This window comes from Gavia stellata, unplaced genomic scaffold (genome assembly GCF_030936135.1).
Source record: "Gavia stellata isolate bGavSte3 unplaced genomic scaffold, bGavSte3.hap2 HAP2_SCAFFOLD_1087, whole genome shotgun sequence".
In the NCBI taxonomy this organism is placed as follows: domain Eukaryota; kingdom Metazoa; phylum Chordata; class Aves; order Gaviiformes; family Gaviidae; genus Gavia; species Gavia stellata.
The window spans coordinates 1-20611 of NW_026777120.1; the positions used below are offsets into that span (position 1 = coordinate 1).

A 20611-nucleotide genomic window follows, 5' to 3' on the forward strand; every position below is an offset into this window, starting at 1 on the left:
TGGGGAGGAGGAGGCGGAGCCGCCGCAAAACCCGGTCCGGATCGAAACCGCCACTGGAGCGGAAGCCCCCCCCGCCCCCCCCCGCCCCCTCCCCGGCTCGGCCGCCCCCAAGAGCCGGAACTGGATCGCGGCGGGGGACGGGGATTGGGACGGGGGGAAGGGGGGGAAGGGGGGGAAGGGGGGGGGGGGGGTGTCCCCTCTGTCGCCCCCCCCCCCCCCGTGTCGCCGGGCCCCGCTGTGGGTCCCCGCCCCTATGGCCGGCAGGAAACCGCAGGGCGGGTGTGGCTTCCGATGGGGAAGTGTCACCCGGGGGGGGGGACACATGGGGACATGGGGGGATGTGGGGGACATGGGGGGACATGGGGACATGGGGGGACGTGGGGACATGGGGGGACATGGGGACATGGGGGGATGTGGGGGGACGTGGGGACATGGGGGGGACGTGGGGACATGGGGACATGGGGGGACATGGGGACATGGGGGGACGTGGGGGGACATGGGGGACATGGGGACATGAGGGGACATGGGGGACATGGGGACATGGGGACGTGGGGGGACATGGGGACATGGGGGGACAGGGGGGACATGGGGACATGGGGACACATGGGGGACATGGGGGGACATGGGGGGACGTGGGGGGACGTGGGGACATGGGGGGGACGTGGGGGAACGTGGGGGGACGTGGGGGACATGGGGGGGACATTGAGGGGACATGGGGGGACATGGGGACATGGGGACATGGGGACGTGGGGGGGACAAGAGGGGACATGGGGGGACGTGGGGGGGACATGGGGGACATGGGGGGACGTGGGGGGACATGGGGACATGGGGGGACAAGAGGGGACATGGGGACATGGGGACATGGGGACATGAGGGGACATGGGGGGGACATGGGGGACATGGGGGGACAGGGGGGGACATGGGGGACAGGGGGGACATGGGGGACATGGGGACATGGGGACATGGGGGGACATGGGGACGTGGGGACATGGGGGGACATGGGGGGACATGGGGACATGAGGGGACATGGGGGGACACAGAGGACATGGGGACATGGGGGGACATGGGGGGACATGGGGACATGTGAGGGGACATTGGGACATGGGTGATGACAATGGGGGTCATGGGGACATGTGGCGATGTGGGGGACATGGGGACATGGGGGATATGGGGACATGGGGGGACATGGGGACATGGGGTCATGGACATGGGGACGTGGGGGGACATGGGGACACATGGGGACATGGGGGGACAAGAGAGGACATGGGGACATGGGGACACGTGGGGGAACATGGGGGGGACATGGGGGGATGTGGGGTCATGGGGGACACATGGGGACACATGGGGACACATGGGGACATGGGGGGACCATTGGGGGACATAGGGACATGTGGGGGGGACATTGGGACATGGGGACAACAGTGGGGGTCATGGGGACATGTGTCAATGTGGGGACATGGGGGGACATGGGGACTCATGGGGACAAGAGGGGACAAGGGGGGACATGGGGGGGACAAAGGGACATGGGGGGACATGGGGGGATATGGGGGAGGAGATGGGGACATGGGGGACATGTGGGGACGTGGGGACGTGGGGACACAGAGACACAGTCACCACTTTTGGGGGTCCCACCCCCCGTTTATTCGTTCTGTCCCCGGCTCCAGCGTCGGGGTCACCGCGGCTTCTGCAGGGGAGGGGACAGCTGAGGCGCGGGGACATTTGGGGACACGGGGGGGGGGGGGGGGGGGGTGGCACCCCCGGGGACGGGGACATTACCTTGAGCTCCTGGTCCGGGGGGCGCAGGGCTGCGGGAGAGAGGGGGGGTCAGGGGACTGCCACCACTGGGGACATGGGGGACGGGGGGGGGACGTGGGGGACATGGGGACATGGGGGGGGACATGGGGGACATGGGGACATGGGGACATGGGGGGGACGTGGGGGACATGGGGGACATGGGGGACGTGGGGGACATGGGGACATGGGGACATGGGGACATGGGGACACATGGTGACACATGGGGGTGGGGGGACGTGGGGGACATGGGGACATGGGGACACATGGGGGGACGTGGGGGGACGTGGGGGACATGGGGACATGGGGGACATGGGGACATGGGGGGACATGGGGACATGGGGACATGGGGGGGGACATGGGGGGATGTGGGGGGACAGGGGGACATGGGGGGGACGTGGGGGGACATGGGGGGACATGGGGACACATGGGGGTGGGGGGACGTGGGGGACATGGGGACATGGGGACACATGGGGGGACGTGGGGGGACATGGGGACATGGGGGGGACATGGGGGGACGTGGGGGGACGTGGGGACATGGGGGACATGGGGACATGGGGACATGGGGGACGTGGGGGGACATGGGGACATGGGGGGACGTGGGGGACATGGGGACATGGGGGGACATGGGGACGTGGGGGGGACGTGGGGGGACATGGGGACATGGGGGGACGTGGGGGACATGGGGACATGGGGGGACATGGGGACGTGGGGGGACGTGGGGACATGGGGACAGGGGGGACATGGGGGGGACAGTGGGACATGAGGGACATGGGGACATGGGGGGACATGGGGGGACATGGGGACATGGGGGGACATGGGGACAGGGGGACAGGGGGGACAGGGGGACATGGGGGGACATGGGGGGACATGGGGACATGGGGACAGGGGGACAGGGGGACAGGGGGGGACATGGGGGGGACATGGGGACATGGGGACAGGGGGACACAGGGCCACCCGTGTCCCCGACTCACGGGCGGGGCCGAGCCAGCGCCAGAGCCCGCCGAGGACGAAGGCCACCAGGCCCAGTGCCACCGCGTCCTCCAGGCGTCGGCCCCGCGGCGCCTGAGGGGACAGGGGGACACCTGAGCCACCGCCCCCCCCCGGCCCTTGGTGGCCCCGGCCACCCGCCTGGTGGCCCTCGGTGTCCCCCAACCCTTGTCCCGGTGTCCCTTGGTGTCCCCCACACTTGTCCCAATGTCCCTTGGTGTCCCCAATCCTGGTCCTGGTGTCCCTTGGTGTCCCCAACCCTCATCCCGATGTCCCTTGGTGTTCCCAACACTTGTCCCAATGTCCCTTGGTGTCCCCAACCCTTGTCCTGGTGTCCCTTGGTGTCCCCCAACTCTGGTCCTGGTGTCCCCAGCCCTTGTCCCAATGTCCCTTGGTGTCCCCAACCCTTGTCCTGGTGGCCCTTGGTGTCCCCAACCCTTGTCCCGATGTCCCTTGGTGTCCCCAACCCTCGTCCCGGTGTCCCTTGGTGTCCCCAGCCCTTGTCCCGATGTCCCTTGGTGTCCCCCACACTTGTCCCAATGTCCCTTTGGTGTCCCCAATCCTGGTCCCGGTGTCCCTTGGTGTCCCCAACCCTCATCCCGATGTCCCTTGGTGTTCCCAACACTTGTCCCAATGTCCCTTGGTGTCCCCAACCCTTGTCCTGGTGTCCCCAACCCTTGTCCTGGTGTCCCTTGGTGTCCCCAACCCTTGTCCTGGTGGCCCTTGGTGTCCCCAACTCTGGTCCTGGCACCCCTTGGTGTCCCCAACCCTCGTCCCGGTGTCCCTTGGTGTCCCCAGCCCTTGTCCCGATGTCCCTTGGTGTCCCCCACACTTGTCCCAATGTCCCTTGGTGTCCCCAACTCTGGTCCTGGCACCCCTTGGTGTCCCCAACCCTTGTCCCGATGTCCCTTGGTGTCCCCAGCTCTGGTCCTGGTGTCCCCAGCCCTTGTCCTAATGTCCCTTGGTGTCCCCAACCCTTGTCCTGCTGTCCCCAACCCTTGTCCTGGTGTCCCTTGGTGTCCCCAACCCTTGTCCTGGTGTCCCCAACCCTTGTCCCGGTGTCTCCAACACTTGTCCCAATGTCCCTTGGTGTCCCCAACTCTGGTCCTGGCCCCCCTTGGTGTCCCCAACCCTTGTCCTGGTGTCCCTTGGTGTCCCCCAACCCTTGTCCCGGTGTCCCCAACACTTGTCCCAATGTCCCTTGGTGTCCCCAACCTTTGTCCTGGTGTCCCTTGGTGTCCCCCAAACCTCGTCCCGATGTCCCTTGGTGTCCCCAACCCTTGTCCCGATGTCCCTTGGTGTCCCCAACTCTGGTCCTGGTGTCCCCAGACCTTTGTCCCAATGTCCATTGGTGTCCCCAGTCCTGGACCTGGTGTCCCTTGGTGTCCCCAACCCTCATCCCGATGTCCCTTGGTGTCCCCCAACCCTCATCCCAATGTCCCTTGGTGTCCCCAACCCTTGTCCCGGTGTCCCCAACACTTGTCCCCAATGTCCCTTGGTGTCCCCAACTCTGGTCCTGGTGTCCCCAGCCCTTGTCCCAATGTCCCTTGGTGTCCCCAACCCTTGTCCTGGTGTCCCCAGCCCTTGTCCCAATGTCCCTTGGTGTCCCCAACCCTTGTCCTGGTGTCCCCAGCCCTTGTCCCAATGTCCCTTGGTGTCCCCAACCCTTGTCCCCCATGTCCCCAAACCCAATCCCACCCCCCCCCCCGGTGTCCCCAACCCCCACCCTCCCCTCCTATACTGTCCCCAACTCCAACCCCGGTCCCCCCTCTTGACGTCCCCAACCCCCCTCACCCCCTCAGCACCCCCCCCCACCCCCATTGTCCCCTGATGTCCCCACCCCTGTCCCCGTGTGTCCCCCCCCCCCTCTCCGGCCACTCACCGGCCACCTCCAGCCGCAGGTGGACGCGCAGTGGGGCGGCCAACGCCACGTGGGTCACCACGCAGGTATAGACGTCCCCGTGATGGTGGGGACGCGCTGGGGACGAGTCGCGCTCCGTTACTACGGCTGAAGGTGCCACCGGGTCCCCGACGGTGGCCCGAGCTCCAGGTCATGGCCACGGTGGCCTCCAGTGGCAACGGTGACCCCGAATCTCCGGCCCTTCGTTGCCACCGCACCCCCACGTCCAGGGGGAAGTAGCCCGAGGTCTCGCACCGCAGTTCAGCCGTCGTCCCCGGGGCCACCACCAGCGGCGTAGGGCCCAGCGTCACCTTGGGGGGCTCTGGGGACACATACAGATACGGACCGGTCCGGATCCAGTATGGTCCGGACCTATATGGCCCCGTAGATGGGTCCCTCTTGGGGGGACAGCGCCTACAGACCAGTCCCTCCATGGGGACTGGGGCGGGGGGGGGGCTGGAGAGGGGGCTGAGATGCCCTATAGCGCCCCGGGTCCCACCCCCACGGGGTCCATATAGGATTGAGGACCGGTCCAATACAGTCTATATGGGCCGGTCCTATACGTCTGAGCCCCAATACAACTGTCCCAGTCCCCCTCCTTTCCCCTCTATGGGCACTGGGACCTGCTCCTACCCCACACGGGGGTCCATATAGGGTTACGGACCGGTCCGATACGGTCTATATGGCCCATCTGATATGTCTGAGCCCACATACACCCCTCCCAGTTCCCTCCTTTTCCCCTCTATGGGCACTGGGACCTGCTCCTACCCCACACGGGGTCCATATAGGGTTACGGACCGGTCCGATACGGTCTATATGGGCCAGTCCTATAGGTCTGAGCCCCAATATAACTGTCCCAGTCCCCTCCTTTCCCCTCTATGGGCACTGGGACCTGCTCCTACCCCACACGGGGTCCATATAGGGTTACGGACCGGTCCAATACGGTCTATATGGCCCATCTGGTATGTCTGAGCCCACATACACCCCTCCCAGTCCCCTCCTTTCCCCTCTATGGGCACTGGGACCTGCTCCTACCCCACACGGGGTCCATATAGGGTTACGGACCAGTCTGATACGGTCTATATGGCCCTGTCCGGTATGTCTTTACCCCAGTACAACCCTCCCAGCCTGGTCCTTTCCCCTCTATGGGCACTGGGGGACACTGGGACCTGCTCCTACCCCACATGTGGTCCATATATGATTACGGACCGGTCCGATACGGTCTATATGGCCCTGTCCGGTATGTCTGAGCCCACATCCCCCCCTCCCAGCCCCCTCCTTTCCCCTCTATGGGCACTGGGGGACACTGGGACCTGCTCCTACCCCACATGTGGTCCATATAGGATTACGGACCGGTCCGATACGGTCTATATGGCCCTGTCCGGTATGTCTGAGCCCACATCCCCCCCTCCCAGCCCCCTCCTTTCCCCTCTATGGGCACTGGGGGGACACTGGGACCTGCCTCCTACCCCACATGTGGTCCATATAGGATTACGGACCGGTCCGATACAGTCTATATGGCCCTGTCCGGTATGTCTGAGCCCACATACAACCCTCCCAGCCCCCTCCTTTCCCCTCTATGGGCTGTCAGTGCCCGATCCCACCCCCCCACCCCCCCCCCCCAAGTTCCCGCCCCGGTCCCATAGGCACCGTACGGCCCCGGAGGCGGTCCATATAGGGCGGCGGGGGGGGGGGGGGAACAGAAAACGACCCTGACCGAGGACGTGGACACGCAGGAGCTGCTGGGCCTCGCCGTGGGGCAGGAAGACGGAGCAGACGTGGGTGCCCCCGGTGGGCGACGGTGAGGGGGGTCAGGCGGAGCGTCACCTCGCGGACCCCCACCCCGGCGCCGTCCCCGTCAGCAGTTGGACGTCGGGAGCGGCGCGGCGGACGCGGGGCGTCGGCCGAGGTGTAGGCGAGGAGGCGTCGGCCGACGCCCCGGTGCTGGTGGCGCCATTCCAGGGCGAAGGGGCCGGGGGTGGGGCGGCGAAGGCGCAGTGGAGTTCCAGGGGGGACCCCGGGGGACCCCCCAATTCCGGGGTCAGGGTGAAGACGGAGAGGGACACTGCGGGGACATGGAGGGGGGGGGGGGGATGTGGGGACGTGGAGGGGATGTGGGGGGACACGTGGGGACATGGGGGCGTGGAGGGGACGGGGGGACATGGGGGGGACGTAGGGGGGGGGACGTGGGGGGGAGACAGAGAGTGGAGGGGACGGGGGGACATGGTGGGGACATGGGGACATGGGGGGACACGTGGGGACGTGGGGAGAGGAGGGGACAGGGGGGACATGGGGACACGGGGGGGGGACATGGGACATGGAGAGCAGAGGGGACATGGGGGGACATGTGGGGACATGGGGAGTGGAGGGGACATGGGGGGACATGGGGGACATGGGGGGACACATGGGGACATGGGGGGGTGGAGGGGACATGGGGGACATGGGGGGACACAGTGGAGGGGACACAGGGGGGACATGGGGACATGGAGAGCAGAGGGGACATGGGGGGGGACATGGGGGGACATGGGGGGGACACAGAGTGGGGGGGACATGGGGAGGGACATGGGGACATGGAGAGCAGAGGGGACAGGGGGGACATGGGGGGGGACAAGGGGGGACACGTGGGGACATGGGGAGCGGAGGGGACATGGGGGGACATGGGGGGGACATGGGGACACGGGGGGGGCACATGGGGACATGGAGAGAAGAGGGGACATGGGGGATGTGGGGGGACATGGGGACACAGCAGAGGGGACATGGGGGGACATGGGGACACGGGGAGCAGAGGGGACACGGGGACACAGGGGGGATGTGGGGGGGACATGGGGGGGACACGTGGGGACATGGGGAGTGGAGGGGACATGGGGGACATGGGGGGGACACGGGGGGGACATGGGGACATGTGGGGGACATGGGGGGACATGGGGACATGGGGAGCAGAGGGGACAGGGGGGACATGGGGGGGGACATGGGGGGACACGTGGGGACACAGAGTGGGGGGGGACATGGGGACATGGAGAGCAGAGAGGATGTGGGGACATGGGGGGACATGGGGGGGACACAGAGTGGGGGGACACGGGGGGGGACGTGGGGACATAGGGGGGGACATGGAGAGTGGAGGGGACATGGGGGGACACGGGGACACGGTGACCACAGGTGCCATGGGGACAATGGGGGGGGGGGACACAGCGCAGGGGGACATTGGGGGGGGGACACACACAGGGGTTGAGGGGGACAGTGGGGCGCCCCCCTTACCGGTGACAGCGGTGGCGGTGGCGGTGGCAGAGCGGGACTGTCCCTGCAGCAGCGCGGTGACGCCGTAGCGGGGGGTCCCCAGGGAGAGCACCCACCAGGGCCCCCCCAGGCCGGGGGGGCTGCGGGCGTCGGGGGCCAGGGAGGGGGCCCAGGCCGGGGGGGGGGGGGGCCCGGCACCGTGGGGCTCAGCTCGCACTTGGGGGGCGTCCAGGGGGGGGCCCCACGCCCTGGTCAGGGCGCCCCAGGGGTCTGCGGGGAGAGGAGGGTGCTGACCCACACGTGTGGGGCAGGGCTGGGTGCTGATCCCCCCCCTCAATGGGGCAGGAGGGTGCTGACCCACACGTGTGGGGCAGGAGGGTGCTGAGACCCCCTTAATGGGGCAGGAGGGTGCTGACCCACACGTGTGGGGGCAGGAGGGTGCTGAGACCCCCTTAATGGGGCAGGAGGGTGCTGACCCACACGTGTGGGGCAGGAGGGTGCTGACCCTCCCTCAATGGGGCAGGAGGGTGCTGACACCCCACCCACCCACCATGGGGCAGGAGGGTGGTGACCCACACGTGTGGGGCAGGAGGGTGCTGAGGCCCCCCTCAATGGGGCAGGAGGGTGCTGAGACCCCCTTAATGGGGCAGGAGGGTGCTGACCCTCCTTCAATGGGGCAGGAGGGTGCTGACACCCCCCCCCACCCACCATGGGGGCAGGAGGGTGGTGACCCACACGTGTGGGGCAGGAGGGTGCTGAGACCCCCTTAATGGGGCAGGAGGGTGCTGACCCACACGTGTGGGGCAGGAGGGTGCTGAGGCCCCCCTCAATGGGGCAGGAGGGTGCTGACCCCCCACGTGTGGGGCAGGGCTGGATGCTGGACACCCCCCCCACCCCCCGTGTATGGGGCAGGAGGGTGCTGACCCCCACGTGTGGGGCAGAACTGGGTGCTGCCCCCCCCTCCATGGGGCAGGAGGGTGCTGACCCCCACGTGTGGGGCAGGGCTGGATGCTGACACCCCCCCCCACCCCCCGTGTATGGGGCAGGAGGGTGCTGACCCCCACGTGTGGGGCAGAACTCGGTGCTGCCCCCCCCTCCATGGGGCAGGAGGGTGACACTCAGGGACCTACCGGTGACGTCGAAGGTGACATCAGGGTCCGGGGGGCCCTCGGGGGGGGGGTCGGTCGGGGCCCCCCCCGCAGCCGCAGCAGAACGGGGTCCGGCAGCGCCCCCACCCCCCCCCCGGCCCCAGCAGGGTGCAGGGCAGTGGGGGGAGGGGGCCCCGGGGGGGGGGGGACCCCACATCTGCCCTCCCCCACCCCGGCAGGAAGAGCCCTGTGGGACCCACCGGCGTCAGGGGGGGGGGGGGGTCGGGGTGGGGGGGGTCCCGGGGTGGGGGTCTCGAGGGGTCCCGGGGGGGGGTGGGGTCCCGGGGGTGTCCCAGGGTGGGGGGGGGCTCCCGGGGGGGTCCCAGGGTGGGGGTGGGGGGTCCCGGGGGGGGGTCTTGAGGGGTCCCAGGGTGGGGGGTCCCAGGGTGGGGGGGGGGGGTCCCGGGGGGGTCCCAGGGTGGGGTGTCATTGGGGGGGCTGGGGGGGGTCCCAGGGTGGGGGGTCCCGGGGTGGGGGGGGTCCTGGGGGGGCGGGGGGGGGTCTCGGGGTGGGGGGGTCCCGGGGGGGGGGGTCTCGAGGGGTCGCAGAGGTGGGGGGGTCCCGGGGGGGTCTCAGGGTGGGGGGGTCCTGGGGGGGGGCTGGGGGTGTCCCAGGGTGGGGGGTCCCAGGGGTGGGGGTGGGGTCCCGGGGGGGGTCCCAGGGTGGGGTGTCATTGGGGTGGGGGGGGGGTCCCGGGGGGGCATAGGGGGGGGTGTGGGGGTCCCAGGGGTGGGGGTGTCCCAGGGGACCCCGGGGTGGGGGTCCCGCCCCCCCCTCACCCGCCAGCAGCGCCCACAGCGCCGCTCCCGCCGCCATCGCTCCGCCGCCGCTTTCGCTTTCGCTTTCCCGGCCACGCCCCCTCCCTACGCCACGCCCCCTCCCTACGCCACGCCCCCTCTCCCCACGCCACGCCCCTCCCACGCCCCCTCTCCCCACGCCACGCCCCCTCTCCCCACACCACGCCCCTCCCACGCCCCCTCTCCCCACGCCACGCCCCCCCTCCCACACCACGCCCCTCCCACGCCACGCCCCTCCCACACCCCCTCTCCCCACGCCCCGCCCCCTCCCACGCCACGCCCCCTCTCCCCACGCCACGCCCCCTCTCCCCACGCCACGCCCCCACCCCCTTCGCGCAAAACCGGGTCCCGCCTCCCTCCCGCCCCGCCCCGCCCCTAAGGCGCTTTGCCCCGCCCTCCCCGCCTTCGCCCCGCCCCCGGCCCCGCCCCCGCCCCCGCCCCCATGAGGCGGAGTCCTCCGGACCGGTCACTATTTACCGACGTTAAAAAAATGCCACGAATGGACTCAAATTACAAAAGGGGGGGGAGGGGCGGGGGGGGACACCCCCACCCCCACCCTCACCGGGGGGGGGGCACCCACGGAGGCAGGAGGGTGGGTGGGAGCACCCAGGGGGCGGGGGGCACCCATGGGTGCTGGGGTCAAGGGGGGGGCACCCACTGAGCCAGGGGTTGGGGGTGGGGGGGGCACCCATGGGCCCAGGGGTCAGGGTGGGGGGCACCCACAGACCCAGGGGTCAGGGTGGGGGGCACCCATGGACCCAGGGGTCAGGGTGGGGGGACCCAGGGGTCAGGGTGGGGGGGCACCCATGGACCCAAGGGGTCTGGGGGGGGCACCCATGGGCCCTGGCATGAAGGTGGGGGGCACCCATGGCCCCAGAGGTCAGGGTGGGGGGCACCCACAGATGTAGGGGTCAGGGTGGGGGGCACCCATGGCCCCAGAGGTCAGGGTGGGGGGCACCCATGGACCCAAGGGGTCTGGGGGGGGCACCCATGGGCCCTGGCATGAAGGTGGGGGGCACCCATGGCCCCAGAGGTCAGGGTGGGGGGCACCCACAGACCCAGGGGTCAGGGTGGGGGGCACCCATAGACTCAAGGGTCAGGGTGGGGGGGCACCCATGGACCCAGGCATCAGGGTGGGGGGACCCAGGGGTCAGGGTGGGGGGCACCCATGGCCCCAGAGGTCAGGGTGGGGGGCACCCATGGACCCAGGGGTCAGGGTGGGGGGACCCAGGGGTCAGGGTGGGGGGCACCCATGGACCCAGGGGTCAGGGTGGCCCCAGGCCGGTCGTACCGTGGGGGTGACGGGTGGGTGACGGGGGGTGACGGGTGACGGGGGGTGACGGGTGACAGTTCCCGGCTCAGCACCGGTCGTTTACACACACACACCAACACCAACATGGGGGGGGGACACCCACAGCGGCTCCGCCCGGGGGCACCCAGGTGGGGGGGGGGGCACCCAGGTGTGGGGGGGGGGGGGGCACCCAGGTGTCCGGGAGAGATGGGACCCGGGGGACCCCCGTGGGTGGGGCAGGACCCACACGTCCAGGCGGGATGGGACCCACATGTCCAGGTGGGGTGGGACCCACATGTCCAGGTGGGGTGGGACCCACATCTTCAGGCGCGATGGGACCCACATCTTCAGGTGCGATGGGACCCACATCTTCAGGTGCGATGGGACCCACATGTCCAGGCGGGATGGGACCCACACCTCCAGGCGAGATGGGACCTGGGTGCCCAGATGGGACGGGACCCACACGTCCAGGTGTGACAGGACCCACACTTCCAAGCGGGATGGGACCCACGTGTCCAGGTGTCATGGGACCCATAGGTCCAGGCGCAATGGGACCCACATATCCAGGTGCGATGGGACCCACATGTCCAGGGTGGGATGGGACCCACACATTCAGGTATGACGGGACCCACACCTCCAGGTTAGATGGGACCCCACACATCCAGGTGGGACGGGACCCACACCTCCAGGTGGGACGGGACCCACACCTCCAGGTGGGATGTGACCCACACCTCCAGGTGGGACGGGACCCACACATCCAGGCAAGATGGGACCTGGGTGCTCAGATGGGATGGGACCCACACCTCCAGGCGTGATGGGACCCACACACCCACGTATGACGGGACCCACACCTCCAGGCGTGACGCAACCCACACCTCCAGGTGCGATGGGTCCTGGGTGCTCAGATGGGATGGGACCCACACATCCAGGTGCGATGGGACCCACACATCCAGGTTAGATGGGACCTGGGTGCCCAGATGGGACGGGACCCACACATCCAGACGGGATGGGACCCACACCTCCAGGTGCGATGGGACCCACACCTCCAGATGTGACGGGACCCACACCTCCAGGTGCGATGGGACCCACACCTCCAGGTGCGATGGGACCCACACCTCCAGGTGTGACGGGGACCCACACCTCCAGGTATGATGGGACCCACACCTCCAGGTGGGACGGGACCCACACATCCAGGTGCGATGTGACCCACACATCCAGGTTAGATGGGACCTGGGTGCCCAGATGGGACGGGGACCCACACCTCCACGTGTGATGGGACCCACACATCCAGGTTAGATGGGACCTGGGTGCCCAGATGGGACGGGACCCACACCTCCAGGCGCGACGGGACCCACACCTCCAGATGTGACGGGACCCACACCTCCAGGTATGATGGGTCCTGGGTGCCCAGATGGGATGGGACCCACACATCCAGACGGGATGGGACCCACACCTCCAGGTGGGATGGGACCCACACCTCCAGATGTGACGGGACCCACACCTCCAGGTGCGATGGGACCCACACCTCCAGGCGCGACGGAACCCCCCCCCCCCCCACCACCCCTCACACCTTCCCCCCGGCGAACCCCCCCCTCCCCCCCTCGGCGACCCCCCCGGCAGCCCCTTCCCTCCCCCCTCCCCCACTCCCCCTCCCCCTCCCCCCAAAACCTTGCTCCTTCTTGGCCGCCCCGAGGAAGGCGGGAGGAGGAACCGGCAAAGCTCCCGCCAACCGATGGCGACGTTCGCAGTGGCCCTTGTGCCGCATGAAGCTGTCGCGCCACATGAATTTTTTGGCGCAGACGTCGCACTGGTAGGGTTTGAGGCCGGTGTGGGTCTTCATGTGCTCGGTGAGGTGGTGCTTCATCTTGAACTTCTTGTTGCAGACGGGACAGTCGAAGGGACGGAGGTTGAGGTGCATGTTGACGTGACGGTCCCTCATACTCTTGTGGGAGAAAGCTTTGCCGCAATGGCACATGAAAATCTTGTTGCCGTCGGCCGCCGCCGTCGTCAGTTGGACGGCGCCGTGTTCGACCGGGGTTTGAGGTGGGAAGACCAAGATCTGGTTGCCTTGCATGTCCATGGGGAGGAGGGAACGAGGTGGGAAGGAACCGGCACCGCCGCCGGCGTCTTCCAAGCTTTCGTAGGGCGAGGGGAAATCCTCGGAGGATTCGCAGAAGTTCACCTGCTCCTCCAGTTTGGGGGCGGCGGGACGGGCGGCGGCGGCACCGCCGCGGGGTGGTCCTTGAGCGGGTCCTTCCACCGGATCCTCGTCTTCCTCGCAGGTGAGGACCAGATCCTCCTGCAGCCATTCCTGTTTGACGTAGACCCATTGTTTTTGGGGGACGATGCTTGGTTGGACGTAGAGGGGTCGGCGTCCGCCTTCGCCGTCCTCGCTGCCCTCCTCCGCCTCCAGCAGATCGCCGCTTCCTCCCTTCCCCACCTCCTCGGGGACCCCCCGGGGCGGATATTTGGGGGGTTCGGCGCCTTCGGCGGCGTCGCGGGGGCTGAAGTAGTTGCTGCTGCTGGGGGGACTGGTTGTCGCTGGTGCGGCTGGAGTGGGCGCGCAAGGAGGAGGAGGAGGAGGAGAGGAAGAGGAGGAGGAGGAGGAGGAAGAAGGGCCCGGCGGCGCCGGGGCGGCTCGTCCTTCCTTGAGGAGCTCGGTGCACTTGTCCACGATGTGCCACATCTGAAGGACGCTGCCCACCGTCAAGAAGTTGACGATCTCCTCGGGCGCCATGGAGAGCCGGCCGGTGTAAGCCGAACCCAAGACGGTTTCGAAGGCGCCGGGGTCCATCACGCTGGGCAGGACGATGGAGGTCATGTTCTTCAGCAAGACCTGGTCGTGGAAATACGGCGAAGAAGCCGCCAAAACGGCGCGGTGAGCGCGGAAAACCCGACCTTGCACGTGGATGGAGATGTCGCAGAGTTTCCCTTCCACCCGTTGTTGGTTGAGGTTGGCCAACAAGGCGCTGGTGATCTCCGGGAAGTCAAACGTGGACCAAACCGCCACCGCCGCCGCCGCCGCCGCCGCACGAGGGATCCATGGCGCCGCCCCGGCGGCGACGCTCCTGGGGGACGGGGGGGGGGGAGGGTTAGGGGTGGGGGGAACCGTCCGGCACCGTCACCGTCACCCAATCACCTCAACTCTGCCCCAAGTCTTCACCAAAACCCCAACAATTGGCCCCAAAACGTCACCAAAACCTGAAAATATGCTCCAAAACGTCACCAAAACCCCGAAAATCGGCCCCAAAACTTCACCAAAACCCTGAAAATCTGACACAAAACTTCACCAAAACCCCGAAAATCAGTCCCAAAACTTCACCAAAACCCTGAAAATCTGACACAAAACTTCACCAAAACCCCAAAAATCAGTCCCAAAACTTCCCCAAAACCCCAAAAATCTGTCCCAAAACTTCACCAAAACCCCAAAAATCTGTCCCAAAAACTTCACCAAAACCCCAAAAATCTGTCCCAAAACTTCACCAAAACCCCAAAAATCAGTCCCAAAACTTCCCCAAAACCCCAAAAATCTGTCCCAAAACTTCATCAAAGCACCGAAAATCTGTCCCAAAAAGTCACAAAACCACCGAAAATCTGCCCCAAGTTTTCACCAAAACCCTGAAAATCTGCCCCAAAACTTCACCAAAACCCCAAAAATCTGCCCCAAAACTTCACCAAAACCCCAAAAATCTGACCTAAAACTTCACCAAAACCCGAAAATATACTCCAAATTTTCACCAAAAGCCCAACAATCGGCCCCAAAAACCTCACCAAACCACCGAAAATCTTCCCCAAGTTTTCACCAAAACCCCAAAAACCTGTCCCAAAACATCACCAAAACCCTGAAAATCTGCCCCAACACTTCACCAAACCCCCGAAAATCAGCGCCGTCTTCACCAAACCACTGAAAATCTGCCCCAAAAACTGCACCAAAACCCTGAAAATCTACTCCAAAACTTCACCGAACCCCCCGAATTTCTGCCCCAAAACATCACCAAAACCCCAAAAATCGGCACCAAATCTTCACCAAACCACCGAAAATCTGCCCCAAAACTTCACCAAACCCCGAAAATTGGCCCCAAGTTTTCACCAAAGCACCGAAATTCTGCCCCAAATTTTCACCAACCCCAAAAATCTGCCCAAAACATCACCAAAACCCCGAAAATCGGTGCCAAGTCTCCACCAAACCACCGAAATTCATGCCCCCAAACTTCACCAAAACACCAAAAATCTGCCCCAAAACATCACCAAAACCCTGAAAATCCCCAAAACTTCACCAAAACCTGAAATTTTGCCCCCCAAAATCACCAAACTCCTGAAAATCTGCTCCAAATTTTCACCAAAGCCCCAAAAATCAGTCCCAAAACCACCAAAACCCCCCAAAACTGCCCCAAAACTGTACCGAAAGCTGAAAATCTGCCCCAAAACTTCACCAAAACCCCCAAAATCCGCCCCGAAACGTCACCAAACCCCCTTAATTCTGCCCCAAACCGTGACCACAGCCCTGACCAGGGCCCAGGTCGCGGCTCAGCTCCCCCCGGCCCCTATAGGGCCCTATAGCCCCACACTTACCCTATAGCCCCCGGCCCCTATAGCCCCACACTTACCCTATAGCCCCACACTTACCCTATAGCCCCCAGCCCCTATAGCCCCACACTTACCCTATAGCCCCCACACTTACCCTATAGCCCCACACTTACCCTATAGCCCCCGGCCCCTATAGCCCCCACACTTACCCTATAGCCCCACACTTACCCTATAGCCCCACACTTACCCTATAGCCCCCAGCCCCTATAGCCCCACACTTACCCTATAGCCCCCACACTTACCCTATAGCCCCACACTTACCCTATAGCCCCCGGCCCCTATAGCCCCCACACTTACCCTATAGCCCCACACTTACCCTATAGCCCCCAGCCCCTATAGCCCCACACTTACCCTATAGCCCCCACACTTACCCTATAGCCCCCAGCCCCTATAGCCCCACACTTACCCTATAGCCCCCACACTTACCCTATAGCCCCCGGCCCCTATAGCCCCACACTTACCCTATAACCCCCACACTTACCCTATAGCCCCCAGCCCCTATAGCCCCACACTTAACCTATAGCCCCACACTTACCCTATAGCCCCCGGCCCCTATAGCCCCACACTTACCCTATAGCCCCACACTTACCCTATAGCCCCCAGCCCCTATAGCCCCACACCTACCCTATAGCCCCCACACTTACCCTATAGCCCCACACTTACCCTATAGCCCCCGGCCCCTATAGCCCCCACACTTACCCTATAGCCCCACACTTACCCTATAGCCCCACACTTACCCTATAGCCCCCAGCCCCTATAGCCCCACACTTACCCTATAGCCCCCACACTTACCCTATAGCCCCACACTTACCCTATAGCCCCCGGCCCCTATAGCCCCCACACTTACCCTATAGCCCCACACTTACCCTATAGCCCCCAGCCCCTATAGCCCCACACTTACCCTATAGCCCCCACACTTACCCTATAGCCCCCAGCCCCTATAGCCCCACACTTACCCTATAGCCCCCACACTTACCCTATAGCCCCCGGCCCCTATAGCCCCACACTTACCCTATAACCCCCACACTTACCCTATAGCCCCCAGCCCCTATAGCCCCACACTTAACCTATAGCCCCACACTTACCCTATAGCCCCCAGCCCCTATAGCCCCACACTTACCCTATAGCCCCACACTTACCCTATAGCCCCCGGCCCCTATAGCCCCACACTTAACCTATAGCCCCACACTTACCCTATAGCCCCCAGCCCCTATAGCCCCACACTTACCCTATAGCCCCACACTTACCCTATAGCCCCCAGCCCCTATAGCCCCACACTTACCCTATAGCCCCCAACCCCTATAGCCCCACACTTACCCTATAGCCCCACACTTACCCTATAGCCCCCGGCCCCTATAGCCCCACACTTAACCTATAGTCCCACACTTACCCTATAGCCCCCGGCCCCTATAGCCCCACACTTACCCTATAGCCCCACACTTACCCTATAGCCCCCACACTTACCCTATAGCCCCCAGCCCCTATAGCCCCACACTTACCCTATAGCCCCCACACTTACCCTATAGCCCCCAGCCCCTATAGCCCCACACTTACCCTATAACCCCCACACTTACCCTATAGCCCCCAGCCCCTATAGCCCCACACTTACCCTATAGCCCCCAACCCCTATAGCCCCACACTTACCCTATAGCCCCACACTTACCCTATAGCCCCCGGCCCCTATAGCCCCACACTTACCCTATAGCCCCACACTTACCCTATAGCCCCCGGCCCCTATAGCCCCACACTTACCCTATAGCCCCCACACTTACCCTATAGCCCCCAGCCCCTATAGCCCCACACTTACCCTATAGCCCCACACTTACCCTATAGCCCCCAACCCCTATAGCCCCACACTTACCCTATAGCCCCCAGCCCCTATAGCCCCACACTTACCCTATAGCCCCACACTTACCCTATAGCCCCCAGCCCCTATAGCCCCCAGCCCCTATAGCCCCACACTTACCCTATAGCCCCCAACCCCTATAGCCCCACACTTACCCTATAGCCCCACACTTACCCTATAGCCCCCGGCCCCTATAGCCCCACACTTAACCTATAGTCCCACACTTACCCTATAGCCCCCGGCCCCTATAGCCCCACACTTACCCTATAGCCCCCACACTTACCCTATAGCCCCCAACCCCTATAGCCCCCACACTTACCCTATAGCCCCACACTTACCCTATAGCCCCCAACCCCTATAGCCCCACACTTACCCTATAGCCCCACACTTACCCTATAGCCCCCAGCCCCTATAGCCCCACACTTACCCTATAGCCCCACACTTACCCTATAGCCCCCAGCCCCTATAGCCCCACACTTACCCTATAGCCCCACACTTACCCTATAGCCCCCGGCCCCTATAGCCCCACACTTACCCTATAGCCCCACACTTACCCTATAGCCCCCAGCCCCTATAGCCCCACACTTACCCTATAGCCCCACACTTACCCTATAGCCCCCAGCCCCTATAGCCCCACACTTACCCTATAGCCCCCACTTACCCTATAGCCCCCAGCCCCTATAGCCCCACACTTACCCTATAGCCCCACACTTACCCTATAGCCCCCAGCCCCTATAGCCCCACACTTACCCTATAGCCCCCACACTTACCCTATAGCCCCCAGCCCCTATAGCCCCACACTTACCCTATAGCCCCCACACTTACCCTATAGCCCCCAGCCCCTATAGCCCCCAGCCCCTATAGCCCCACACTTACTCTATAGCCCCACACTTACCTTATAGCCCCCAGTCCCTATAGCCCCACACTTACCCTATAGCCCCCAGCCCCTATAGCCCCACACTTACCCTATAGCCCCACCCCCTATGCACCCCATACATCCCCTATAACCCCAACCAACTCCCCCTATAGCCCCACCCCCTATGCACCCCATACAGCCTCCCCACCCCTATATACCCCATGGCCCCTATAGCCCTTCTACACCCCACACAACCCCCCCAGCCCCTATATGACCCTATAGCCCAGGCCCCTGACGTGCCCCAAACACCCCGTATAGCCCCAGCCCCTATACACTCCCCACACACCTATAGCTCCAGTCCCTATACATTCCCCCTTATATACCCCCCACAGCCCCTATAGCCCCATACGGCCCCAAACCCCCCCTATAGCTTCGTCCTCTATAAGCACCACAGCCTCAGCCCCTATTCACCCCAGACACCCCCCGGCCCCTATACACCCTATAGCCCCGAACTCTATACATCCCTGTCTCTCCAGCCCCTATATGGCCCAGGGACCCCCACAGACTCAGCCCCTATACACCCCCCAGCCCCTATAGCCCCCTCCCCTCTATACCCAACCCCTATAGCTTCTGCAGCCCCGGTCCCTATACGCTTCTATAGCTCCAGTCCCTATACGCCCTCCACACCCCTATAGCCCCTATACCGCCACTCCCTATACCTCCAGCCCCATACACCCCCTATAGCCCTGGTCCCTATAGTCCCAGCCCCTCTAGGCTCCCCTATAGCCCTATAGCCCCTATAGCCCCTATACACCCTACCACAGCCCCAGCCTATATATATACCCCCCCACACACCCCCAATACCTCCAGCCCCTATAGATTCCCCTACGCACCCCCTATAGCGCCAGCCCCTATACCCCCACCCTCTACAACCCCGATCCCTATAGCCCTATAGCCCCTATAGATTCCCCTACGCATCCCCTATAGTGCCAGCCCCTATACCCCCACCCTCTACAACCCCGATCCCTATAGCCCTATAGCCCCTATAGATTCCCCTACGCATCCCCTATAGCCTCAGCCCAGATCCCTATAGCCCCAGCCCTATAGATTCCCCTACGCATCCCCTATAGCCCCAGCCCCTATAGACTCCGCTATACCCCACAGCCCTATAGCCCCGGCCCCTACGCAACCCCTATAGTCCCTATACCCCGACCCCTATAGCTCCTGCCCCTATAGACTCCCCTACACCCCCACCCCGTACCCCCGACCCCTCGGGATTCCCCTAAACACTCCCCTATAGCGCCAGCCCCTATAGCCCCTATAACCTCGACCCTATAGCTCCTGCCCCTATGGCCCTGGCCCCTCCACACCTCCCTACAGACCCCATACCCCCACCCCTATAGCCCCTATGGCCCCTATAGACCCCCTATACCCCCCCTACAGCCCCTATACCGCCACCCCCTATAGCCCCTATACCCCCACCCCCTATAGCCCCTATGGCCCCTATAGACCCCCTATATCCCCCCTACAGCCCCTATACCCCCACCCCTATAGCCCCAACCCCTATAGACCCCCTATACCCCCACCCCTATAGCCCCTATGGCCCCTATAGACCCCCTATATCCCCCCTACAGCCCCTATACCCCCACCCTATAGCCCCAACCCCTATAGACCCCCTATACCCCAAACCCTATAGCCCCTATAGCCCCTATAGCCCCCCTATACCCCCCCCTACAGCCCCTATACCCCCACCCCTATAGCCCTATGGCCCCTATAGACCCCCTATACCCCCACCCCTACAGCCCCCGACCCTATAGACCCCCTATACCCCCCCCTACAGCCCCTATACCCCCACCCCTATAGCCCCTATAGCCCCTATGGCCCCTATAGACCCCCTATACCCCCACCCCTATAGCCCCTATGGCCCCTATGGAACCCCTATACCCCCCCTACAGCCCCCGACCCTATAGACCCCCTATACCCCCACCCCTATAGCCCCTATGGCCCCTATAGACCCCCTATACCCCACCCCTACAGCCCCCGACCCCATAGACCCCCTATACCCCCCCCTACAGCCCCTATACCCCCACCCCAATAGCCCCAGCCCCTATAGACCCCCTATACCACAAACCCTATAGCCCCTATGGCCCCTATAGCCCCCTATACCCCCA

General features: G+C 64.7%; 2 protein-coding genes across 2 annotated transcripts; both read right to left on the reverse strand.

Annotated features, from left to right (window-relative positions):
- Positions 1-1776: 1776 nt before the first annotated feature.
- TAPBP (TAP binding protein) lies at positions 1777-9879 on the reverse strand (the record flags this gene model as incomplete). Its single annotated transcript, XM_059835141.1, is given in 11 exon segments — positions 1777-1805; positions 4664-4763; positions 4765-5003; positions 6399-6490; positions 6492-6649; positions 6652-6746; positions 7937-8087; positions 8090-8158; positions 8160-8185; positions 9046-9108; positions 9843-9879. Coding segments are annotated over 11 exon segments (1059 nt in total), but the record flags the coding sequence as incomplete, so codon positions are not given.
- A 2226-nt stretch (positions 9880-12105) lies between these two features.
- On the reverse strand, positions 12106-18663 carry ZBTB22 (zinc finger and BTB domain containing 22). Its single transcript, XM_059835142.1, is given in 5 exon segments — positions 12106-12116; positions 12820-13678; positions 13680-13759; positions 13762-14219; positions 18659-18663. Coding segments are annotated over 5 exon segments (1413 nt in total).
- Between the last annotated feature and the right edge of the window lie 1948 nt (positions 18664-20611).